At 47.3% G+C, this 25,755-nt stretch overlaps 1 protein-coding gene across 2 annotated transcripts; it reads left to right on the forward strand.

Moving 5' to 3' along the window:
• The first annotated feature begins 491 nt into the window (after positions 1 to 491).
• DDI2 (DNA damage inducible 1 homolog 2) lies at positions 492 to 24,118 on the forward strand. 2 transcript variants are annotated; one of them, XM_055706431.1, is made up of 10 exons: positions 492 to 701; positions 4,903 to 5,032; positions 6,118 to 6,348; positions 8,715 to 8,841; positions 10,912 to 11,039; positions 11,600 to 11,728; positions 12,519 to 12,622; positions 13,029 to 13,218; positions 17,585 to 17,647; positions 17,749 to 24,118. In XM_055706431.1, the coding sequence occupies exons 1-9, from the start codon at positions 564 to 566 to the stop codon at positions 17,599 to 17,601; spliced, it is 1,194 nt and encodes a 397-aa protein (XP_055562406.1). In that variant the 5' UTR covers positions 492 to 563; the 3' UTR covers positions 17,602 to 17,647; positions 17,749 to 24,118. The 2 variants fall into 2 exon arrangements, with proteins under 2 accessions (XP_055562406.1, XP_055562405.1); XM_055706430.1 differs by lacking the exons at positions 492 to 701; positions 4,903 to 5,032; positions 6,118 to 6,348; ... (2 more) ...; positions 11,600 to 11,728; positions 12,519 to 12,622 and having other exon boundaries at positions 13,154 to 13,218.
• The last annotated feature ends 1,637 nt before the right edge of the window (positions 24,119 to 25,755 follow it).

The raw sequence follows: 25,755 nt of genomic DNA on the forward strand, positions 1-25,755 counted from the left end.
TGGCGCCCCAGGGACATGTCCCCATGTCCCCTGCCAACTCGAGGTGTTCCGTGGGGCGGGCTGTGTGGGAACATCTGGATGATGCCGACGCTGGAGTGCATGGTGGGGGGGGGGTGGGGTTGGGACGCCCTAAGAAGCACACTGGGGAGTTTGGGGGGTCACCAGAGGCACACTGAGGAAGATGTGCCCCTGAGAGCAAACGGGGGGGTTCAGGGACACCCTCAAAGGGTCACCGAGGGCCTGGAGCACCCCAGAACGCACCTGGGGGGTCTGGGGAGGACAGGATCCCGAGAAAAGCGGAGGAGCCGGGGGGGCGCTGGGCTTTCCTGCGCCCGGGGGCACCGAGGAGCAGCCGGGTGAGTGCGGGGCCTGGGGGTGCTGGCCCCGCCCACGTGCGGCCGCAGGGGGAGGGAGCCGCCCCTCCCGCCCACTGATTGGTCGAACGCCCCTGATTGACGGCCCGCTCCTGACCCGGCGGGGCGGGCGCTTTGCGACGGCGGCGCTTGACGGCGGCGGCGGCCCTTGGCGGCGGCGGGGCCGGTGGCGGTGGCGGCGGGGCGGCCATGCTGCTCACCGTGTTCTGCCTGCGCCGCGACCGCAGCGAGCTCACCTTCTCTCTCCAGGTGGACGCCGACTTCGAGCTGCAGAACTTCCGCGCTCTGTGCGAGCTGGAGTCCGGCATCCCGGCGGCCGAGAGCCAGGTCAGGCCCTGCCCGCCCCCCCCGGCACCGGGGCCGGCTCGGGGTCCTCCCGGGGGGGCGGCTGCGCGTCCCCTCCGCGGTCCGGAGGTCATTGCGGGGAGGGGGAGGTCCCTCCCCGCGCCCGCCTTTCGGGGTGGGGGGCAGCGCGCCCCCCCCCTAGCCCGCTCCTCCACCCGGAGGGGCCCGGCGTTCCCGGCGGCGTCAACGGGAGATAAAAAGGGGCGTTGTGGGGGTGCGGAAGGAATTCGGTGCCCGGGGGGGGCAGGGCTGGGAGGGGGAGCAGCGGGGGGGCGCGGGGAGGGGGCGGCCCCCTCCGGCCCCAGGAGCGGGGCTGGGGGACAGCATGGTTCATCGCACCGAATTCCTGCCGTGCCTAGGGCGGGTTGGGGCTTTTCCCCCTTTTTTTCCTTCCAGACGAACGGGGCAGCCACCCGGTTCCCCGACAGAGACCCCCCTGCGGCCCCGAGCGGGGGCTCACCCGTGGGGGCAGCTCCCCCTCTCCCTCGGGCTCTACTCACTGTTTTGGGGTCACTCCCCCCGGTTTGGCCATCGCTGCCTGCAAGGCGACAGTGATGTCAGCGCCTTTTCCCGGGGCGCTGGCCGTGCCTGGCAGAGTTTACGGAGTTTTGTGGCGATGGCTTTTCCTTCCCCTGCCTTTGCTGAGCTAAATTAATAAAGTTATTTTTCGGAGTAAGCAAATATTAGTCAGTGATGGAAAAACTGCTGAACCGGCAGCCCCGGAATGGATGCGTTCCCTGGCCGAACAGGTTCCCGACGCTTTACCCGCGGCGTTTTGCTTTGCCTTTGGCAAGCCCTTTATTTTGGGATGGGAGGTTGGGCTTGAGTGAGAAGCCGTCTCCAAAGCCAAGGGTAGAAAATCAAGGTGAGGTGGATTTTCCTTTAGAGGAAGAAAAACCTCTTGGGTTTTCGTGGGTAGAAAGGTGCCCACCTGCTGTGCTCCAGGAAACCCCCCGTGTCTGTGTCACAGCCACCCACATTCATGGCCGGTAACAGGGACAACCTCAGCGCATGGGACACTGAGCTGTGGCTGCAATATGTTCTCCTCGATAAACTCCTCGCTGCCAGCTCTGTGCCCCTTGCATCACGGTAACGTGCCAGCTCTGGGTCCGTTTTAGGATAACGAGGGGTCACAGACTTTTTGTCTGGATTTTGGCGGGAGTTCCCTCACTTTGAGTTTTTGCCCCACCATTGTTAAGCTGCTGCGGAGTTTAGCGATGGTATCAGGGATCAGCACTGTGCTTTTTGTAGCCACCTCTGCTTGCCTTCTGCTCACCCATCTGCCATTTGTGCATCATCTCGTTTCAGTTCTTTTCGTGTTTTCTAGCCACGTATTTTTTGTTCCTTTCTCTGCTGTTCCTGCCCAGTGTTTGTGAAGCATCTGGAGGACCTTCAGTGCTGGGGAAAGTTATAAAAATTCCCATTATCAGTGAAGCGGCTTGTTGTGTAGAAGGATTTTGCGTGCTTCAACTGTCCTTCGGTAACAGGCAACATTACATTTACCAGACTTGGTGGTTTACTGCTGTTTTGCCACAATCAGGGCGTACGTTGTGTTAAAGGTGTCGCGTTGGCACAAAAGAGGGCGAATTTTCTAGTAAACCACCGCTGCGTCGAGGAGGGTTAATCCTGGTTCTGGTCTCTGCTTTTTTGTGAAATTAATTCCGGGCGCTGCAGTTTGGGGTGGAGGCGAGGAGGGGACCGCGGGGTTTCTGAGGGATGGTGGAGGGCGACGCAAGATAACAGAGATGGCTGCTGGCAGGCTGCGGCGATAAGAGGAGCTGGGTGAGATGATGGGAAATTATTTGGCTCGTTGCGGTTTCCTCCGCACACCAAGGTGGTGGCTTTTCTGGAGAAGAGATGGGGAGGCTTTCAGCAGGGGAACCGTGCGTTCTGCTGGCAGCACCGTTCATTGCCTTAGTTACTCCAGCTTTACACACCGTGCATCTCCTGTCCAGGGCCACACGCAGGAATATTTAACGGGTTCTGGGTTTGGATTGATTTATGGTTGTTGGTGGTATCTCGCACTCTTGGCTGGGGCTCCTTGCTCCGTAAGGAGGTTCTACTCTATGGCATCATGCAAAATCCAGCCGTCGTGCAGTGTCAGCGCCTGCGTCCCTGCCCAGGTCACCTCCAGAAGAGCCCACGTCAGGTACCTGGCCAGCCTGCAAAAATATGCTGCAAACCAGATAATCAAAACACAGCAAAATTAAATCAGTTTGTTTTAACAGCAGAGCGGCAGGGTTTCAAAAGCGTACTAAGCCGCATGGCTAATGGATGTAGAGTGAGCGCCGGGCGCTTAATTCACTGTCTCAGGTGTTAAGGCCGAACACTTATAAATCCAATCCCAGCAAGATGACAGAGGTAAAACCTCACTTAAACTGATTAACTTGTCTCTTCCACAATGTCTGCGCGGGGAAACTGCCATCTGAGATTTGCGCGTGCAGCTGGGATTTATTTACAAGCTTGCTTTCTCTGCGGGCAATGGCGTTACTGAGTCAGCTGGGTGGGACACGGCCGTAACGTGAGAGGATGCACTGGGACTCTTCCCTAACCTTAGTATGCCGGTAATGTTTTGCAAACCATCAGAGCAGAGACTGCGTGCCTTAATATAGATCGCAAACGGGCCCGTGTTTGCTTTGGAAGGGACCCAGTCTGGTGCAATGCCGCTGAGGCTGTGAAGTGTGTCGTTAATGAGACGGTACGACGCTTGTGCTTGTTTCTAATTCTGTGTGTTTCTCTTAATTCTGACGGCTTGGGTTGCTGTCGAACGTGGTTCTTACTATTTTTGCTTTTTCTGACATGTCTTACTTTGGCACCGCTGCTGATGGTGGATCTCCGCTATTAGAATGCCTTGGTGAGATTCTCTGTAGTATTTCTGAGTTGCTGGAGTAAAGCAGTGAAAGTCTGTAGCGTCTTCCAGACCTTACGATGTGTAGTAATTGGGGGTTTTTTTTGGATCTTCTTTTTGGATCCGCTCCTTGCGATAGCGTCGGGTAGAGCCGTAGCCCATCCACGCAAGGACTGCGAAAGCTTCTCCCACACAGCTCTGCTAGTCCCGACCTGCGGCAAACCTGTTGTTGCTGAACCGGCCTTTTCCAGACCAGGAGAGACGAGGTCTTGCTAAACAAGGTGGTAAATGGGAAATTCGATCATATGCCCAACGGGTTTAGGCCAAGTTCTCCAGTGCTTCTTGCTTTGGATTTGTGCCAGGGGTAGGAGGTTGCTGAACCGAGCAGCCTGGTCTCATTGTGCTCCAATGAAGGCACAGAAACCGTAATATTTAGCAGAAACCATTTCTGGGAACTTTTGTTGCCATGCTTCTCTGTAATTTAGGGCATCTGTAGGTATTACAGAGGTAATGTTAATAGAAATGTTCCCATGGTGATTATTCATCTTTATCTCAATATGTTTTTATGTTTAATCTGCGGACCCCTCGTTAAGTCAGATTATCTTAATAGAAAATGTATTTTATAGTCAAAAGAAGTTAATTCCTGGCTTTGGACCGATTGCAGCCTTGGGAGTGGTATCTTTGGGTGCTGAGCCTTCGAGTCTGGGTATGGTTACATCACCGAAGTAAACTGGAAATCACTGGGCTAACCATTGAGGTCCCTGTAAAACTGGTTGTTCAGGGGAGCCATGTTGTGGGAAAAGGCAGAGATCGCAGATACTGGACTGGATCATCCATGGATCTACCCTGACTGACACTGCCTGCACGTAGGCAGTCGGTCCTTGGTCAGTAGGTGCTGACGTGGGGGAGATGTCGCTGCAGAAGGCAGCCGTGACTTGGGTAACCATAGAGATGGGATTTTGGAGACGTGTCCGAGCAGTCCTGGTGCAAGGCTTGCTTTCCTTTAATAATCTTGGCCTCTAATTAAGAGAGACCAGCCCTTCTCTGAGATGCTGGGTTTTGAGAAACCGCTGCCGGATTTTGGTAAGACTGACTCTGTCGTTGTCCAGCTGCTCACTTGTTGAGGTGTTTCTTTGCCTGAGGTGGAGATGCTTTGGCAGGGCCTGCCCGTGGTGAGAACTGCACATCTTTCCTTCTGAAGCTTGAGATGGGTGCAGAGGATTTACTGGAATACTTTCCTAAAAAAGAAAAAAACCCAAGAAAAATAATAAAAAAGCGAGATGTTACCCACTTTGCCATGCGTGGTGTATTTCATTGCGCTCTCTCCGTGAACAGATCGTCTATGCGGAGCGGCCCCTAACTGACAACAACAGATCTTTGGCCTCCTATGGCTTGAAAGATGGGGATGTGGTGATTTTGCGACAGAAGGAGATCACAGAGCCACGGCCCTCCATCCGTTTCCCAGGTGAGAAAGGATTTCTGTTAACGTTTGCTCTGAGCGTGCAAAGATCTCAATATTTATCAAATACCAGCTCCATCTCCTGCTGGTCTCCTTCAGTACCGTGCTAGGCAAAACACTTAAGAAAGGAGGGCGGCTAGAGATGGGGCTCTTAAAATTAGCCAAAGGGCTTGTTACTTAACAGGCTTTTTTTATTCCAAGGAAGCAAATACCATTTTACTGTTCTTTTGGGGAAATACAGAGAAAGCGGGGAAGGTAAACGGTTCACAACGATGGTTTCTGTTAAGGTGTGTGAATTTTCATACGACTGCTGGTTCCCTTCCTGCTCGGTGTAATGGCACGATAATACGCCGTCTGCATGGCTCAGGGATGTTAGAAAGGTGCATCCATGTGCGCTCTCAATCCGTACTGTGACAAGCACCCAGAGAAGCCGCATCCGAACAAACCCCGTTATGCGATCGTGCATACATGCAAAAGGCTCCTCCGATAACGTCTGAGTGGGGCCCTGCTCCTCAGTCCTGCCTTCTGCAGCAGTTTCTGGCAAATCCCCGTCATAAAATATCACTGGAAAAGAAGGTACCGCTGGCTGAGAAGGGTGTGGGAGTGTTGCTCGAGGTCTTCATCCTCCTGGCTCAGCTGGAGGATGGGTACCTGCAATGCAGGTCTGCAGAAGTGTTACTTCCCTGCTCCCCCCCACCGCCCCCCCCCCCCTTTTTTTTTTTTTTTTTTTTAAATCTGAGAGATTCAGAAGGGCCTTAGAGACACTGGGTTTAGCCTGGCTGTCCCTCCATGCAGTACTCACATTTGCGAAGCTGGAAATAACTAATCTGCGATTCACTAAGTGCATTTCAGGGGATAAAAAAATGGGGCAGATAGAAGGCTAGAGCAGTTACATAAATAGGTGCTGGCATTCCTAACCCAGTAACCTGAGTACATGGCCGCGCTTCCGACACAAATTGCTGTGCACAGACTCCGACCTAATACCGTAGCGTTAAGAGCAGCTCATCCTTCCCATGGCTTCTCCACAGTGTTTTTCAAGCAGAGTTGTAAATACGAAGCGCTGACCCGTCTGACTTCTTTTTTCCCTCAAGGTCTGCCCAGGATAGACTTCAGCAGCATCGCGGTTCCTGGGACATCCTCTCAGCAGCATCAGCCACCAGCGCAGCGTTTTCGCCCGTCGCCTCCTGATGCACCATCGTTCCCTCAGGGTTTGGACAATCCGGCACTGCTACGGGAGATGCTGCTTGCAAATCCCCACGAGCTGTCCCTGCTGAAGGAGCGCAATCCGCCCTTGGCGGAAGCGTTGCTCAGTGGAGACCTCGGTAAGTTGTTTTTTTAATCTGCGGGAGTGGTTTTAAATCTGTTGGAGCTCAGTTCTAATAGAAGGTTTTTATCAGCCACAGGTTTTACCTAGCTGGGAGATTTGCTGCCAGTTCATTGATGGTACTGATAAATGGTGCCAGTTGCGAGGACTCGGGGCAGAGTTCCTCTTCTTCTATCTAACGACCATTTCTGGCAAGTTGGGCATATTTCTTCCGATTGGCTTCTTTAATATCCTCTGGTCTGAAATAGCAGATGCACAGGCAGGTTGAGTTTCTGCGAACACAAGTGTCTCAGCTCCTGACTTCTACGCAAAGACCCCGAATGCACATTTCCCAGTAACGGTGTTGCATTTGCTGCGTCCCAGAGCCCACTGAGACCTCCGTAGAGCGCTGTATGCTGTAAAACCAACTCTTTCTGTAATGATTAGCTGCTGTGTGTGTCAGAAAGGGAGAGGAAAAGCTTTTTCAATAGGAATAGTCATCAATGTTTAAATTTCTGTTAATCTTGAAAGTGTTCCCCTATTTTGGGCACAACTGAAGCCTGGTACCATGCCCTTCCCTTCCTCTGCAGGTGAGTAGCTGATGGCAGTTCCTCGTTCTTCGTGTGATGAAAGCTTTGAATTGTAGTGTCCTTTCAGTAGGAGAACGGAGCGGTGTGCTGGGCATCAGCAGACGTGATTCTAAACCTCTGCAAGATGTTTAGCTAGGAAATAAATCCTCTTGGCTTTGGGGAAGTGAATGAGGAGAAGGAGCTTCTAGCACGAGATGGTTTTTTTCCACGTTCAAGATTATATCCTAGTGGTTTCTCTCTGTCAAAGGAAGCTAGAAAGGAACTTGCATGTATATTGTCAGCCTGTTTCATTTTTAATTCTGACTTTAGTCCGTATTCAGAGTTAAAACGGTGTCCTTTGCGCTCTCAAGTTTCTTCACACTTCTTGCAAGGACTATGTCCGTAGGGCAGGAGTTTTTCCCATCACCTTGAGAAGATGTGCTGCCCTTGGCGCAGAAAAGGAGAGGTTAAGCCCAAGACGTGCAGAACTGGCTCATCTGCTGATCTGCCTTGTTGTGCACAATAAACTTTGAATCTGATGTGCATTTTCAGTCCCAAATGGCTGCAGTGGGCTGGCAGAAGGAAGTGGTTTGATCTGGTTACGCTCTCATCGTTCTCTGCTGCTGCTGTTGATATTTGGGCACAGATCCAGCTCAGCTCTGGCTCTGCTCAAATACATGCACAGATGTGTGCCACGTGACTGTGCTGGATGCACCACAGGCACTTCAGAAGGCACCTGCTATACAGAAGCCTAATTTAAAAAAAAAAACAATCAAGAAAACATACCCAGTGCCTTCCTGAACATGTTAACAGCCTTTGAGCCAGAGAGCTTCTTCATGGGAACTGCATTTCTGGAAGCAAACCCACAACCTTCTGTGTTTACAGAACTTAATATATTGCCAAGTCCTTTTGGGAGTGTGTGTGATCACATATCCAAGTAGTAAAAAACAGCCAGAGGCTATCCAAAAAGTGGGGATCTGAAAACCGTGTTCTTAAAATATGCGGCTAGACTTTGTGAAGCAGGTGCCTGCCTAGGACCTCTTGATTTCGGTGCCAGGTATCCAGCTTTAGGGATTATAAGGTCTCTGTCTTTGCCTGTGTTGCTTGGGTTTAAAGTCAGTTTTGTTGTTAGCCTTTTTATGCCTTGCAGTTTTGCATTTGCTGGACCTACAGGGTGTTAATTTACCGGGGATTGCTGAGTGTAAAACATGATGTATTTTTACAAGCTGCTTTTGTAGATGGGCCATTCTGCTGAGAGCTATGAAATCTCGCTTCTATCTCTGAAGCTTTTTCAAAATACACATGCACTCGAGCGCCTTGTTTGGATTGTGCAAGTTCTGTAGTCATGATTTCTGCTTTGGGTCTCATTTATCTGCTGGTTTTGCAGCTGGTTTGGTGTTTTGGGTTTTTTTTTGAGTATGGTGTAGGCAGTTCTTGCTGCAATAGAAGAACGAATTCCTGTTTTCAAGGCAGCTCTTTGTTTTAAATCTTGTTGTCTTCATGGTTTTTTTCCATTTTTCTTCCATATAAAAATGTATGTGCAAAGAAAATGAGTTTGTTTGTGCTGAGTTTGGGTAGCAGACAGAAGGAGAAAGAGGCTCTGTCCAGTTGCTTTTCATCTCGGTGGGTTCTCAGGTTTGCCACTGACCCTTTGAGGTCCATCCGTGCTGCCTTCAGAGGAAGCCTTTTTTGCCTGTGCTGCTGAGTCTGCCCCTGAGTGCATGCTGGCATCAAAAGAAGAGCTTGCTGTGCCAGGACTTGATTTGCAAGAGTCATTTCCAGTATAAAGCATTTCTGTATCTCCTTGTTACTGCAGAGAAATTCACCAGGGTGTTGCTGGAGCAACAGCAGGACCGAGCCCGGCGGGAGCAGGAGAGGATCCGACTCTATTCAGCTGACCCTTTTGATCTTGAGGCACAGGCCAAGATAGAAGAAGACATAAGGTAGCAAACCAAAGTTGCTTGCAGGCTTTGGAGGTCTTCACGGTGCTTTTTTCCACAGGGTGCTTCTATCCGTGGTGCCTTTTCCTTGGAGGATGCAAGGATTGTGTTTAGGTCTTGCCTTAAGACACACATTCACTTGCAGGGCGATGCTCTGAGCCACCTTTGCGCGTGGGAAGGTTGGGATTCAGGAGTGTGAAGGTACACCCCATCGTTAGATGTATCTGGCTGAGCACAGATGGTGAGGTGACAGCGCTGCTGTCTGTGCGTGTGATGTCCCAGTGCCGTCTAAGCTGACCCACTCTGGAACAGAAGCACTTAGCCGAGATCCTCTTCACAGGTGGTACTTGAGTGCCTCGGATGTGTTTTGAGCTGGAGAACTGGGCCTGCGTAGTCTCTAAGCTGAGCTTTCTGCACAGCAACGTGGTGTCATTTCTCCCAGCTGCCTTTGAGATTTGGGTTTGTGTACTGCTGATTGTTTTGCCTCTCTGGCTAATTCCAGACTCTGAACATCACTGCTGTCAGAAGAGATGTTCTGTAGAAATATGTTCTGCCCATCTGCACGCGCTCCCTCTTGCTGCCTTCCAAATGTAATTGCATTGGCTTGAAGCTTGATTTCTTAAATTGAGTGATAAAACCTTGAGTCAGAACATGACTGGTGGTTTTTTACCCTGATAAAGAAATACCTTTCTGCTACAGGCTCATAGTTGGCCATAAGTAAAATCCATTTGTGAGCAGAGTCATTCTTGCATTACAACTGACAAGGTGTTGGTGCCAGCTAAATGCTTAGCTTAGCAATGCAGAAAAATATACATTTGTAGATAGTAAAACATTGCTTGGAGGCACAGGATCGATTTCTGTCTTCCATAGATGAGGAGACAGATAAAGGTGATGTGCCCACGGCTAGGCAGCTGTTGGGGAATGGTTTGGACATGTAACAGTCCCCAGGTTTCGCTTAGTTTCTCTGAACATCTTGCTTAATCGGATGCGCTCTGCCCAAGATTGATTGGAAGCTATTGCAAGCGTCATAGTTTTTTTGAGACACATCTCTGCCCTTCAAGTGTATCTTGGGTGGAGAGAGCAGCAAGTGCAGAGAAAACAAGGATAGATTTGACAAGAAAAACTGAAGATTAACCACTGTATATCCCATTTAAGCTTAAATAATAAAAGACAAGACAATGTGTGGCTGTTTCATGAGTCTGTGAAGCGGGACGTACTGGCAGTAGGGCGCTTTAGCTCCCAAGCGAGCCAGGTCTCGGATGCTGTTAGCTGTTTTCCTCCCCCACCAAGAAACCACGTCTGCTCATCTTATTGTGGGAAGGCTATCACAGTACAGAAGATGGGTAAGAGAAGAGCTTGGGGGTTTTCCTCTTCCCCTACTGAGGAAGAAGAATGAAATGGCATCAGAATTGGAAGCCCATTTCCCTTTTTGGGATGCTACAGATACCTGTCATTTCCAAGATGAATGTAGCAGCTGTGATGGCCTTGAAGGAGAGTTTCTTCTGTAGGCTTGAGTTTGCACCAAGGGCTTGTGTTCATGGTGGCGTTCTCACTGGGGTGTTGCTCACCTCCCTCCCCGTGCCTGGGAAAGGAAAGATACCAGGGAAACATTGGAGGATTTTTATGTTCAGCTGCTGTGTGGGATTCCAGCATTGTAGCTACAGGCAACATCTTCATCGGTGCCCTCAGCGCTTTATTTTAGAGTGACTAATAAATACGCAGGTTTTTTACTCACTAGTTCTCCAGGTTAACTCTGTAGTGACAGGTTTCTGTTACAAACAGAAGGTCGTCAGGAGCTGTAGTGTGAGTTAGGCGAGGTGTTGGAAGGAGCAGTCTTCATGGCTGCTGGGGAGCAACCTGGCGTCGCTGGATTAAGCCAAGATCATTATTAGCAATCCCTCTGCTAAGAAGCCTGTGTTTAGCTAGTGAAGCGGTCTTTGCTGTGATTTAAACATGCTGTTTGGAAGGTAAGCTGCAGTGGGTGGGATTACCAGGTTTGTAAGTCAGAGGGATGCTGTTAAGGTTATGCTGATGGAAGGTCTGATTTTTCTCTCTCTTCTCCATTAAATTCAGGCAACAAAACATTGAAGAAAATATGACGATAGCGATGGAAGAGGCCCCTGAAAGTTTTGGGCAGGTGGTGATGCTGTATATTAACTGCAAAGTCAACGGACATCCAGTGAAAGCCTTTGTTGACTCAGGTGAATTGCTCCCATTTTCATCTCTTTAATGATGATAATGATGAAGAAAAATTTCCATAATAAAACATTCTATTACAAGATTTTGAAGCACCTAATTAAAAACCTGAGAGCAGCCTGGGCATTGTTTAAAGCAAATGGAGTGAATTGTTGAGAGAGTGGTGTGCATGAGTGCTTGAACACCCCAGATCAAGGCTCCTGCTAGAATCTCTGGGGCTGTGATGCCAGAAAGGTCACTGCCACGCATGTCTTATCTCTTTTTACAGATGGGGGGATTTGGCATGCCTTTAATGTAGCGCTTCCCATCCACAGCCTTAAAGGGAAAGTACTTGGGGTTATTCCAGCTCTACGGTAATACGTACTGTACTGTCACTGCTGACCTGTGTGTGTGCAGTCCGTTCAACACAGCGGGATTCACAGGAAGCCTTTATGCCCTAGTGCCGTTGCCTGATGCAGGCGGGTTGGTTTCCCAGCTGCCGAGTGCAAGATCTTAAGCCCTTCCAGGAGAGACTTTGAATTTGTGGTGAGCTGTCAGGATTTAACACATGTTCTGTTGCTGGTAGGTGCCCAGATGACCATCATGAGCCAGGCTTGTGCTGAAAGGTGCAACATAATGAGGCTGGTAGATCGGCGATGGGCTGGCATTGCTAAAGGTGTCGGGACGCAGAAAATAATTGGCAGAGTGCACTTAGGTAAGTACTGCCATTCTTCTTGGGGCAGCTTTAGCAGAAGTTTGCGTTTCCCGCAATCTTGGCACTGAGGAGCATCTGGTTTAATGCTATAATTTTTAGAAACTCCTGCAGAGTAAAATAAAAGTGCATCTGCAATATGTTCATTTGTCTCAGGCACCATACTCTGGCTTCTGTCTCATTTTAATGCTTTTTTTAATGGAATTACGTTAGTGCTTCTAGGTGAGGGAGTCCTCAGCTCCTGCAAACACAGGGGATGTGTTCACTCTGGGTGTGAAAGGCAATGCTAATGTGAAGCAGCACGATCTTCCCTTTTTGTAGTGGGACTGGTGGGTGGTAAGAGTTGCTCAGGAAGGGTTCCAGCAGAGTGGAGTGGTTTGTATTCCTTTGGGAAGAGAAGGCTGCCTGTGCTCTTGTGCAGGTTCTCTGGATGAGAGAAAATTGTCCTTGTTGTCTGAAAAAACAGTTCTTTCCACTGTTGTTGCTTCTTACACTTGTGCTCTAATGAGCTGTACGCAGCTCCTCTATCTTGGAGCATTAGATAAGCAGTACTTCAGCCTCTAGGGCAGGTCAGCTTTTAAAATAATTAACTTCTTGAGACCGAGGCAAGCCTGGTAGTCCCTGGGGCTTGCACAGCACTAGACTTTCTGTGACCAAAACAGTACGTCGGAGCTCTGGTTTCAGATTTGCCCGGCAGGTTTGTGTAGACCTTCCCCAGGAGAAGGAAGAGCAGAAAGTAGATCTGTTCCGCTGTAGCGTTGCAAGGTGGTAACTTCTCTTCCTTGTGTTTCAGCTCAGGTCCAGATTGAAGGGGATTTCCTGGCATGCTCCTTCTCAATCCTTGAAGAGCAGCCCATGGACATGCTTCTAGGACTGGATATGCTTAAGAGGCATCAGGTACCAAAACTTCTTTTGAAACAGTTACTGGCTTTTCCAAGTTAAGTGTAAATGCCTTGCCTGTGAATGTGTTGGGATTTTTCTGGGGAGAGTTGGTGGTGGATTGTTTTCCAGCCAGTTATGAAAGAAGTACATACACTACATACGTCGTGGATAGCTATAGGGTGTCTGGCTGCTCCCTGAAGTTCTTCGCTCTGATCAAAGATGCTCAGAGCTTTCCAACTGAATGATTTATTACAAATCAAGTCATACGGGGCTCGCTGCTTATAGCTGATGCTCTTGGCCCACGCTTAGCTGCTGTGAGCTGTTCCCATTGGAAATGGATGGTTTAACTTTGTTTCTCCTTTTTCTCCGGGAATTGCCTGGTGCTCATGCAGGCCTCTGATGTCTCGATGCTCTTTCACAGTGTTCGATTGATCTCAAGAAGAATGTACTAGTGATTGGCACGACTGGCTCGCAGACCACATTCCTCCCGGAGGGCGAGCTCCCCGAGTGTGCCCGGCTGGCTTATGGTGCCGGGCGGGAAGATGTCCGGCCAGAGGATATTGCAGACCAGGAACTAGCAGAAGCAATACAGAAGTCCGTAGAGGAAGCAGGTACCAGGAGAAGCCCAGCTGAAATAGTTGATCCACATAGTTTTCTTGCTGTGTATCAGTGTGTCTGTCAGCAGTCCCCCTTCTCACCTCCTAGGAGATACGGTCTGATGCAGCATCAGCAAGTAAATGGTTGAGAGAAAGGGGCTTTATTCTCGCTTGTGGCCTCTAACTGCACTTCTCCATTTGTGTACAGCAAAATCTGTCTGCATGAAGGCATTCGGGGGGGGGGCTCGCTGATTAATTTGTGCTGGTGACTTCTACCTGCTCTAGTTTCTTGGCCTTCAAAGGTGTGGAGATAAATGATTGTCTCTGGCACCCAGTCACCTGGGTCAAGTTGTAGTACCTAGTCAGGGATGTGGTTTAGTTGTGTGCTATTTTAGCAGCCTTGTGTGAGAACAGCTTTGTGGAGGCTTCCACAAATCCTGTTGTTAATAGCTGCAGCGTACAAAAATAGAGGAGCTGTAGCAGTAAGTACAAATCTCTGGGCAAAAGTTCATGACAATTTTTAGAAATAGTATTATTTCAGCATTTTTTCCTTGGAATGGTGCTTGTGCCCTTGGAAGGTGAATTGCTTCTCTTACTGGAGGTTACTGTTGCTCTGCACTTCAGAAGCAGCAGCTGAATTTGCTTCCTAATGTGTATCATCAGCCTTAGGTGTGATCTGCAAAGAGAATTTGCACCTTCGCTATGGTTTTGTTCCCTGTGCCTCTGGAATCCATAAGCTGCACAAATGCAGACTGACTGGGCTACCAAAGATTTTGGTAGCTGCAAAATTCAGTGAGGTGGAGATGCCAGAATAGCTGAAAGCTAAACTGTGAGCCAAACTGTCTGAAACTCAAGATTTTCTGTTTATCTCCTCCCTTAACTTCAGCGTATGCTTCTGACTAAAGGAAATATTTGTTGTTTTTTTTCCCCTGCTACTTCAGTGAAGCTGTGTATTCATATTAGTGTATTCATATTAGGCCTTTTTCAGAACTCTTAAGGATAATATTTTATAAACAAGTTTATAGAGACTTCTGAGATTTACTGCTAATTCTTCCTCTGACAGCATGCAGTAAGATTCTGCTTCACACACACATGCAGAACTCTTTGCCAGGTCATGTTTAAGCTGATAAAGTTGATTTCTTCAACATTTTTGTTGCTAATTTTTTAAGACTTCAGTGTGCCCATATTTAAAATTGAAGTGCAATAACCTGATTTAACCATATATGTATACATACATATATCTAAAAAAACAGTTGTAATCCACTGAATAATACTTCCCTGTTGCTTCTTGATAGTCCAAAGAGTAAGACTTTCTTGTGAATAACAAAGTTGTTTATATTAAGGGGAGCATGGGGCTGCACTTATTGCTCCCTCTGACCAATTTTTTTCCATTCTAAGAATATAAGTTTTCCAGAAATGTAAAATCCTCAAGAGGACAGCCTGGCTTTAATGAATCAGCAAGAAATGGTTTACATGTTCGATTTCTAAAGCCAAATTTGAATGCTTATTAACTTAAGTTGCAGCAAGTGGAGAGAAACACAAACATAGATTTGACCTTGCCCCTGCTGGATTTTGGCATTGCTAAAGGTTGGACTCGGTAGCTTGGTCTCTTCCCATAACCTGACAGAGGAAATATGCAGATGTAGTATTAGTTCTTTTCCTGTTAAAACTTTGAGCCTGATGAAGCCTGGCTCGCTTTTTGCAGTATCTCTCCATTTCAGATGAGACTTTGCAGACATCATAGTTGGTTGGACTTAGTTCTTATGCTTTTTGTTTGACCCTTTCAGCAAACTTGGCCCAAAGTATATGAGTCTTTACAATAAAAGCATTTTAGTTGAGTGCTTTAAAATTAAAAGTGCCTAAAATTACTTAAATCAAAGCTGCTTATGTACCAATACAGTTCTAAAGACCACGAGGCTTGATTTAGACTAGTCAGCAGTCTGCTGTTTTCCATTGATGCTGAGCCCTGGAGGAATGTAAAAGATTTATGAAAATGGGAAATCCATTTTGTGTTTTCACTTAATGCTTGTAGAACACCAATGCACAAAACTAAGGCAGGTCTTGTTTAGATTAACTGCCTGAAAGTCTTAGACATATTCCAAGCCTCTGGTCCCCGGGCATTCGTTGGCTGTGTCCTAAGATGACAGAATATACCCTCTTCCTCTCTTCCAAAACTGTCAGCTGCTGCTAGATGGTACCAGGAAAACCCAAGTGAAAGAACAGGAAACTGGAGAGGGAGAGAGAGAGAGAGAGAGGACGTAATATAGCACCGAGGAAGATCAGTTTCCTGCAAGGCCTGTGATCTTTCTTTGCTTGAATTTGTGCAGCCTTCTGGTAGATGGTACAACAGAAATCACTGTGTACATCTGTAGGCTATTAAAATTCTTGGTTTGAATTCACCTGGATTATTCCTGAGCTTTATTTAAGCCCCACAGCCCACATTTCAACACCTATGGAAAGGAAGCTGAGGCGGTAGTGGAGTCCTGGTATGTTCTACTGTGATCTAAGATCCTCCACGTCTGCTTCATTTATTTTTGAGAGCTTGCTCTTTTCTGCCAATATGTAGTGTTTCCCACCACCACTGAGAAACTCGGTGATTATGGAGGATTTACAAAGCTGGCAGCAAAACTACAGTTGCTTTAGGAGGAAGTGTATTTCAGGTAGTTTACAGCTTTTCGTCCAGACAGCCTTGATACAAGAAGGGCACTGCCACCACATATGCAACTCAGGCTTTTCCTAATGTAGAGAGGAATTTATCCCTGATGATGCACTTTGTGGAGAAGAGTTTGTTCCCAGAGTTAGCTGGATTGATATCCTTGATGGGGCTGGGATTCAGCTCCTGTAGATAACCCTGGGAGGAGGATGGCAATGGGTCTCGGAAAGATGATGTTTGGCAGAATACCAGCTACTTCTGCTGTCGGAGTAGACTGCAAATCCCTGACGTGTGTGGCTGGTCAGACCCTTGTTACCGATCCACTGAGTCAAAAGGCAGTTTTGCTTCCTCTCTAAAGGATTGGCTTAGGAGTAGAGAGCGTGAATGTAATCCTACCACGTAGAAACAGAAAAAGATCCCTCCAGTTTTCATCTGCATCTTGTGTCACAAGCCTTTTTGCCACCCTTATGAAAGATGAGCAGTCTGAAAATCTGCAAGATAATTCTGGCTTTTTAATACTCCAGGGTCACCAAGTTGTTGTAGCTGCATTAAAACCACATGTGCAGCGGCTGCTGTATTTTATACCAAAGTGTATCGATCAGAGGTGCAGTATCGCAGCACAGAGTGCACCATTTTTATTTAACGAAGAATAAAAGAAACCAGTAGCTGAGGTGAAAAAGGCAGACTTCATCCATGTTGTGGAACTTAAAGGAAATCCCGACTGTACATGTGAGCATGGTTAGCTGTCCCCCAGTACACTTGGGTGAGTATCTGTAAAAAAATTAAGACTTAAGGTACAACAGTGTTTAAGACCACTGAGTCTGGAGGCCTCTGGGAAGGGAAAGGGAACTAATGCAACAAATTGTACAGCTTTAATGGAAGAACAGGTGCTCTTACCACAAAGGTCATGTTTGTGATTTAATGAGAGCATGAAAGCTGATACATTAGCAAGATAAGACTATTAGCATGATAAGTTCACTTATTTAATCTCCTCTGACAACTAGAGCCAGTGTTTGGTGCTAAATGTAAAATTCATCCTTCCTGCTCTCCTTGCACCCAAAGGCAGATGAACCACTGCTGTGGGGTCAGCTTGCCCTCTGATAGAGATCTGCAATTCATCCGTTCTCCTTATGGAGAAGGAAACAGTGAGCTGGGTTTGACTTCTGGCTGCTTCTTCCTTTGCTTTGCTCTTCCCAGCCTCGGACAGCAGTTCCTTTTGGGGATTTCTGCCTTTCACGCTAGGATCTTTACGCTTCCCTTTTGTAGTAAGCTGGTGTTTGCTCACCTTCCCTTGCCTGTGATGGCACTGTCAGGAGCACAGTCCAAGAACTGTGTTACTATCTTGGTTCTTATTTCCCTGAAATGTGCCTCCTGGATATCTTCAGCCGTATGGAGAGTGAACCAGTACAGTGCTAGACACGTGCCTTGTGCTGCGTGTATTTTATGAAGTGTGCAGTATCACCCACGGACCACTCTGCAGCATAGATAGTACAGAATGGCATTTAAATTGTTCTCCAGCAGAGTTATTTTTGACTTGATGTAAAGAATTTCCGAGGCAGAACTCCTTCTGGAAGACAGTGAACGTGAGGAGCTCCTGCTGCTTGCACACTGTCTCGATGGACAGTCGGGAGGGGAGCAGCAAGGCGAGGTCGCAGGACTATAACCATGCATGTGGAGTGCTCTGAATGCTAACACAAGTTTGGTGTGTTTGTTTCCTAATCCAAACAGAACGTCAGAAGCCTTGATGCATGTAGTGTGTGTTTACTGCAGCTGGAGTGGGCCACAGACCAGGTATTTATAGCCGTTGGTTTATAAGTTTTTGCTACTACAGTGAAAGCAGTGCTTCTCCCGTGTCCTAACTACTTTCTTTCTGTCTGTCTGTCTTCTGTTAGAGAAGAGTGACAAAGAAACTACCTCACTGGAAATGCCCTCATTACCAGCTTCTGATGGGTTTCAAAATCCAGTCCAGTCTTCAGGACTAAATTCCAAGATCTGTAATCCCACAAATCAATTACTTGATCGTTCTGTCTCTGCCCCTGCTTCAATTTGCTCATCTAAATCTAGCCTTGCAGAGCCCATTGATCCTAGAGCCGTCAAGTCTTTTGAGTCTTCAACTGAATGCCAGATAACCCCAGAAAAAGAACGTCCTCTCTTATTACAGCATCTTTCCAATAATGCTTCCTTGGCAAATAACGACCTTTCTCCCCAGACAGGGGAGGCAACCTGTTGCAATCCAGCTTGCCTTTCACAGAAGACACTCAAAGAAACATTTATTGCTGACAGTCTGAAGGAAAGTGACGCTAAAGAACAAGACCGTGGTCAGGAACATCCTTTGGAGGTGACAAAAGAAAATGGTTTGGCTGACACTGCTGCTAAGCATGGGCAAAATAGAGATGTATGTCGGTCTTCAGAACAGGTGGAACAGGAGCAAAAGCATAAGCTTCCCATAGACCATCAGACGTGCGAAGAACCAGAAAAGGAACATCTGGAGGAGCAAACTGAGACAACTGACCCAAAGCCTCCTTGCCACGTTGGTGCGGTTGAGAAACCTGTTGTGGAAGAAGCCAGCCAGCCAGAAAATCCTCCTATGGAAACAAGAGGAGATGGACTGGAGAAAGCGGGTCTTCCCTGTGCGAAAGGAAGCATCCAAATGTCAGCCTCCTGTAGCCGTACGCACATGGAAGCCTTCATGGAGATAGATGTAGTTGAGCAGTCTGTAGCTGAAGCGCACCGCTCAGCGAGCAAGCAGAAGCGGCAGGCTGAGAGCAGAAGCCTATCTGACCTGAACTCGGATGCTTTTTCCATGGAGGTGGAGGTGCCAAAGCCTGCATTGTCCCTGAGTGATCTGCTTTCCACCAGCGATGTCCCGCAGTCGAAAGGCGCTAGTGAAATTCCTGCAGGGTACAATGAGTTGTCTGATTTGGTGGCTGAAGACAGCTCTTCCCCCTCCAGCATCCATCAGCTGGACAGGGATCCAGGAAGACCTTCAGAAGAGCCATGTTTCTCTCTAGCATCAGCCTTAAAAGAGCTTCACAAACTCCTGATTGTCAGTCGGAAAGGAGAAGGTAGAATCCTTGCCTCTGAAGAAGTCTCTCAGCTGGAAAGGGTTCACAAAGAGCCAGCAGCACAGCAGAAGGGGCTTTCTGAAGGTGAGCAGAAAGGTTCAGATCCAGCCAGCCAGGAACAGAGTTGTTCCCCCTGTGAGTTGATGTCTGAAGGTGAAAGAGCAGAGGGGAAACAGCCTTGTCATTCTGGTATAGAAAACAACAGCACCGTGTCTGTCAGTCCCGCACAGCCTGCTCTCGGAGAAGGTGCTTTAGAGATTCAGAAGCTTCCAGGTAAGAGTGATTTGGTTGTGGCGAGTTCTGCAGCACCATCTGACCAGCAGCAGAGCTCTGAGCAGGTGGAGGTTTTGACAGAAAGTTATCAGAGTCCAACTAGTCCAGCTGTGGAGCAAAATGCATCCATTTCCTCTCCGCCTGCTTTGGCTGAAGGTGCACCTCAAGATGCTCGGAGCCTGTTCACAGAAGGACCTGGGAGAAGCAGCAGTTCTACTCCTGCAGGTCCATGGCCCTCGGGTGGATGTGAGGAACCACTGCTGAGCCCACCAGCTGGACTCACCTCGGGTGCTTCACCACCTGCTTTCCCTGCGGCTGATGTTGATCGGATCCTCAGCGCTGGTTTTACCATGCGGGAAGCTCTTGAGGCTTTGGAACAAGCAGAAGGAAACGCAGATCTTGCTCTTCTCATTTTGCTAGCCAAGAGTATTGTTGTTCCTACATAACTACGGAAAAGGTAGCTGACTGGGGTGTCTTTTCTTTTAAAGGACATATCTAAATTATACACCATAATGTACAAGCAGAATGTTGAGCCAGATTTTTTTAATTATTTGCAGCCAAAGTAACTTGTCTCTTCTGTTTCACTCATTAGATTTGGCCTTTTGAAAGAAAGAAAACGTCCTAGTGTTGTGCGGACAGGGTAGCTTTGAATTATGCATACTGGATTAAAATTAATGTTTTTATTTAAAAGTACAATTTTAGAATAAGCTCCAATGTTACAAATAAAAAGCAGAAGCCATTAAGATCACCTCCCTGTCTAGCGCAAAGCAGATTGTGAAGTGAATTGACCATGCCTGTGTGTGCACAGGACAGGAGGTGCACGTGAGTTCGGTGTGGTGCAGATGTGAAACAGCGCTTGTCCAAACGGACTTTGTGGATTTGTTGTAGCTCTCCTGCGCTTTGTAACCCAATGTCCCATCTGTGACGCTGATGAAACTATTACGGCAGCTACTGAAGGTATGTAGATGCCCACAGACATGTAACACTTTGCAAGAGGGGTGGAGGGGGTTTCTGGAAGCGTGTGGTTTTGTGTGTGCATGGGGAAAGCTGATGCTTGTTTTTGCCAAACCCTTTAATGCTCTTGGGCCAGTGTGTTCAAGTTTACAACATTGGGGATAGAAGAAGGGAAGGGATAGACTTTGGTGCTACCAAAACTTAAGAGACGTTTTAACTTATTTGAAGATGTGCTGGTATTAATTGTAGATGCAGCAGGGGGGGGAGGGGAAAAGGAGTATTTTACTTGTTTTTTTCTAGCCTTGCCCACATCATGTTTCCCCCGTGCAAGAGAACAAGCTCAACCACTTTAAGGCAAAACCTTAACGATGAAATTGTTTAACAAACCAACTGTGTGTTACGGCTCTTAATCCCCCTCTGCCCGGGACAGAATGAACAGTTTCAGTGCGTGCATTCTCTATGCACGAAGCAGGGGTGTGATCAGCAGAATGAAGAAATCTGCTTTGCACTAGTTGATCTGGATGTCTGGGGACGAACAGCCTCTCAGCTGTGGAAATGCAAACTGCAGAAAGCCTGTAGCGGCTGGTGGGGTACTAAAAATTTAATACCTCTTAAAAAGCGAGGGCTCCCCAATAGGGTTGATGAAACAAATGCACTGACATGGCTTCTGCATTACAACCATTGTGGCCTTCTGGGAAGTCCCCGGCGAGTAGCCTGCGTGACGAGGACTCACCGAGGCTGTGCTGTAGGAAGCCCTTTCCAGATGCTTTTTTTGGGGATAAACTACTTCTGATGCTCTGCAAAGCCCCAAAACACTGTTGGGGCTAGGGGAAGGGGAAGGAAAGTGTGGCTGGAATGTGATAACCAAATTTTAAATAGGAACTTTTAATTAGTCCCACTTGCAAATCTCGGAAGTGGCTTTGTGTCATCTTGAACTTTCTGCTTTGAGCTAAACCTGAAGCTATGGGTCAGCAGCGGCTGGAAACATGTTTTTGTTCATGGCTTTCATTTGTTGTCATCATTGTCTCAGGCCTGTGTTTCTGGTGTTTTGTTCTCCCTGTTGCTTAGCAGATTTGCCTGTGTGTATGCAAGGGTTTTTTTCACGTGTGGTGGCATTTAAAAGCCACACAAATTTGGTGTCATCTGTCAACTTGCAGGAGTTTCTGATGTCAGTGAGTGGTGGTTGTCAGATTTTTCTTAGATGCTTGGGTAGCCAGGAGATCCTTGAGAATAACAAAGAGCTATAAGGCATTCCTGTGTCTGTCAGGTGGAGCTTTTGCATGAGCTGTGAGCCTACCAGCTAGGTGTGGGGCTCCCAGACATGTTTTGCTCATGTCCCTCATGAGCTCATTGTGGTGCTGGCAGCAGGCACTACTCTGTGGGTGTGGAGGTAGCAGTGTTTGCCTGTTTGGGAGCCCCTCACCAGAGCAGCATCGAGTAATTCACTTCAGGCTCTGTTCAAAATGAGTTACTGAGGCAAGACAATGACCCTTACCAGGCAGGTGGTAAGAGTAATCCCCTGCTGAAGTGGTTTTTTTTTAATATTCTCCTTGCAATGACCACCTCAAATGGGCAAAATCCCCCTCTGACAAGGGTAACGCTTGGGCTGGTACAGGAGTACAGCGTCATCGGACCTTTCTCTAGAAGCCTTAGGAAGTAAAATATATTAGACCCATTCCCATTTGCATCTGGTTTGTTATCAAAAGCAGCAACACGAGTGAGGCTCCCAGCTCTCAGATCCAGAGCATCCTCAGTCTAAACAGCTGAATCTGCTCCAAATTCACACCACGGATCTCAGTGAGGTGGTCCTAGGAGCAAGCCCTGACCTGGTACACAGACACCAGCTGCAGGTTGGTCCTCGGATGCACAAGAGCCGAATTTGCGCCCTTAGCCTGCAGGTTGGTCTACTGCCAGCTTCTTGAAGCATCAGATGTTAGCTAGTCAATGTTATACCCTTTTTGTATTTACACTTTATGTTTTTAGAAGCAATTGCTAATAGCTAGACAAAGTACTGCTGCTTTGCACCGAACAGGTTAAAGGCTCTAGTTTTATGGCCACATTTACTTAGACTGCATATACAGAATTTATGCTATAAAAGCTTTAGACCGTCAGCCAATTTGCTTCAATGCTCAGTTTTATTCTTTGTCAAACATAATTTTTGAAATCTGCCCTTCTGCCAAAGCTGTACGGAAACATTTATCAGTAGTGCTAGAATTTCCTGGGTAACTTTCTCTGAACTGCTAGAAACAAAGCCTGACCCCCAGTGGATAAATACATGTAAAACTCTTTTTTATCAAGTCGGTCCAAGCCTGGTGATTTAAATCTCTTTAATTTCAGAGCCTTGCTTTGAGTGAATGGCTACGTGCTGCTAAATTAGGGGGTAATTTTTTTAGGAGCAAGAATTATGTTGGAGAAAATTGGGGCAGTGGTGAGTATTTAAGGTTAAAATAAAATGTAATAGAACGTGTATTTAGCAAATGCTGTCTAAAAGTTGTCTTCTGTTTTAACATGCACATGTGTCCTCTCTGCTGTATGTACGCATCCTTTGCTCAGCCTTCAGCAATCCCTTACCTGGCCCACAGTGGGAATACTTCTATTTTAGCAGGGATGACAGACTGCTACAGCTTGTTGGCTAGAGCTCTGGGGATAAAGGTAACGCCAAAAGCTGTTCAGGTTTCCAAGGAGCCATGTATCCTTAGCCTGAAATAAGGCTCTTCACTCCCTTCTCTTCCCCCTCCTCATTAACCATTGCTCCAATGTACTAATGTCACATCAGCTTAGCAAAATGATTTCGCTATGAAAAGTCAGTCCGTGGAGAATAAAGCGGCACTTGGAAACTGCTCCTTAAAGGTGCCAGTGCCTGTGGGGACCCTTGTGGGTCTGTAGAGCTTGTTTCCTGGTGTTTCCCAAAGCCACTGCAGTCATGTATCTTGCTGTGGGTTTCTGAGATGTATTCTCTTCCTTAAGGATACTGAAGGAATTTACTTGGCCTCTTGCTGAACACGTGTTTCTGTACATGAGGCACTAGGTGAGGTTAGAGGTGATGATTAGTGAAATACCGACATCTGAAAGTTTCTGGGCACAGATAATTCTGCCAAGAGGAGGAAATATTTCCTGGTGATGGTCCCTGGCATGTTTACCTGCTGCTGGACAGAGCTGAGCTACGCTGCGTTATCGTGACAATCTCTGCCTTGTTGCTACGTACGTTCAACTTTCTACGTAGACACTTGGTCTCCAGGACTGTTAACCTTGTACCTCCTAGATATGTTCCTTTTTCTGTCTTTGTCTCTTGCTGTCTCCTTTCCTCAAAAGTAGCAATATTTAAGTGTACTGGCTGAATGCTTAACTTCCAGATAAGTTTTCTTTGAAACACTATGCCATTTACAAATAAAAGGAGGAACAGATCCTAGAGGTTTCCTCACCAGACTTGGACTTCTTGCCAAACGGCTCCCCAGAACTCTTAACGTGAATTCAAAGAGGAGAAATCCAGAGGTATTTTTGTCTGCCTCTCTCAGAAGTCAGCTTGGGAAATGGGGTCGGTTTTGTGTACATCATTCCCTTCTGAAGCGTTCAAGATATTTCTTCCTGCACTGTGTAGACGAGGCTTAGTCCGTGATCCAAATGTGTAGCGGTTTGGGTTAATCTCTGACTGATGCTTTTTAGCTTAAGAGTTTTACAGACTCATGTAAGGAACTTGAGGGAATCAATACTCAGGAATCCTAAAGCTGGTTGCATTTGTGTCATTTACTCTTCTGGGCTGAACATACTGCGGTTGTCCTCGCAGGTGGCTGAAGGGAGGAGTGGTTGTGTCATCAGAGAATGGGATGTGGTTCTGCCCAAAGTAATACACACTTGATTCTTTTTTTGATTTTTTTTTTTTTTTAATATTGGGGGACTGTTTATCAACAAAATTGATGTGTAAAAAAAATTTGATATTTAAAAAAATGAATAAACACTTTATCATAATGTTGCTTGATTGGTCTGTCTGTATTTCTGAGGTCAGCATCTTTGCACTCAAATCCTTCTCTGGCTTTTTTTCCAAAGCCAATTCCTTAACATAAATGTTGCCATTTTCAACATTAACTAGTAGAAATGTGTGGCTAAAATGATTACAGTTAGCAGGGCCTTAAAACAGGCATGAGAAATTTGTGTATTCCCCTTCTGTGGGGATGGGCTGTCGAGTCCTTCAGGCAAGACTTGGAAGTGGGAGAGCATTAGGAGTACAGCACAAAACGGAGCACGTGGCCACAGCGCTGTCCGCTGGAAAAATGAATGCGGCACTCCTCACGTCTCCTATGTAAACACCTCATTTCCAGGCAGGTTTAGAGACAGTTGGATTAATTTTTCTGGAGCTGGAAGCTAATCTCTTGGGACATCAAAAAAATTTGCAATTTTATCTCTGGAAAGCTCGTGACAGTTTTAGTTAGAAATAACACCTTTTATTTTTTTAAAGTCCTGGTCTCTTAGTGTCATGTAATAGAACAGGTTGTGGAAAGGGGGAGTAGAGATTCTTCCTCCTCTGAAACTTGTGGTGCAGTCAGCTAACCCTAAGCGGCAGTGTTTGTCTCATGGGGCCGTAATTACTTTTCCGGATCTTGAAAAACGGATGCACTTTTCCTTGAGACGAGCAGAGGTTTTGACCATTTTAAATCTCAACTATCCGAGAGCAGTCGGTGTTAGTACCAGCTGAGCAGACACACTCAAAAATGCGAAGGGTTATGAATCAGTTACTGTGACAAAGCAATGCTTGGGCAGTGGCTTCCTCCTTGTGTTCAGAGCTCTATGTGTGATGCTGGTGTCACTAAGTTATGTCATTAAGGCAGGCATTAATTAGAAGGGCAAAACTACGTTTTGAATTCAGGTCTTGGGGTGGGAAGGGGGAAGGTTCTAATCTGTGGGCTGCTACAGCCCTGTTTGTACATTGGCCGAAATATTGGTTGTGATTCCTTCTGCTGGGAGATGGCTTAAGGACTAAATGGTGTTTGAAAACTGATTTGAGCACTTGGGTCTTGTCCGTTTTGCTTTATGGTTTTCTTTTTGGTACTGTATACAAGTGCAAATTAAGTACACTGTTACAGCTGTGTTCACGTTTGGGATCGTCCCCGTTTTGTCTGACATCTGGGGCATTAGCACTTACAAATCTGCAGCCCCTTATATGGCCAAGAGAGGGTCAGACCCTATGTAATAAATGTAAAGCTTGCTGTAAGATGCTGTGCCTTCTGTGGTTACCTTGTATGGGTGCTTTAGGAGCCCCTACAAGATTTAGGAAAAGGGACTCCCCAGCCCCCAGTGGTCTAGATTTAAAAATGATAACTGAAGGGTTTTTGAGTAGTCACATGGGTGCAGAGGCCGCATTAAGAGCAGGAGCTGGATGCAGAGAGGTGAGTGTTGCATCATGCGGCTTCCTGCACCAGAATAGTTCAGAGAATGGTCAACAGAAGAAACGTGACTGAGCCATCACTCATAAATTCCGCTCAGTGAAGTCCACTGCCTTGCTTCTCTGCAATCTCGTGGTTCTAGCACGTGCCTGGTGTTGCTCTGCCAAGTGAACCACATTTTGGGCAGGTTTGTCACCAGAATGGGATTTGGGAAACCCTGCAGGCCAGC

The sequence above is a fragment of the Falco cherrug genome, chromosome 3 (genome assembly GCF_023634085.1).
Source record: "Falco cherrug isolate bFalChe1 chromosome 3, bFalChe1.pri, whole genome shotgun sequence".
NCBI lineage: Eukaryota > Metazoa > Chordata > Aves > Falconiformes > Falconidae > Falco > Falco cherrug.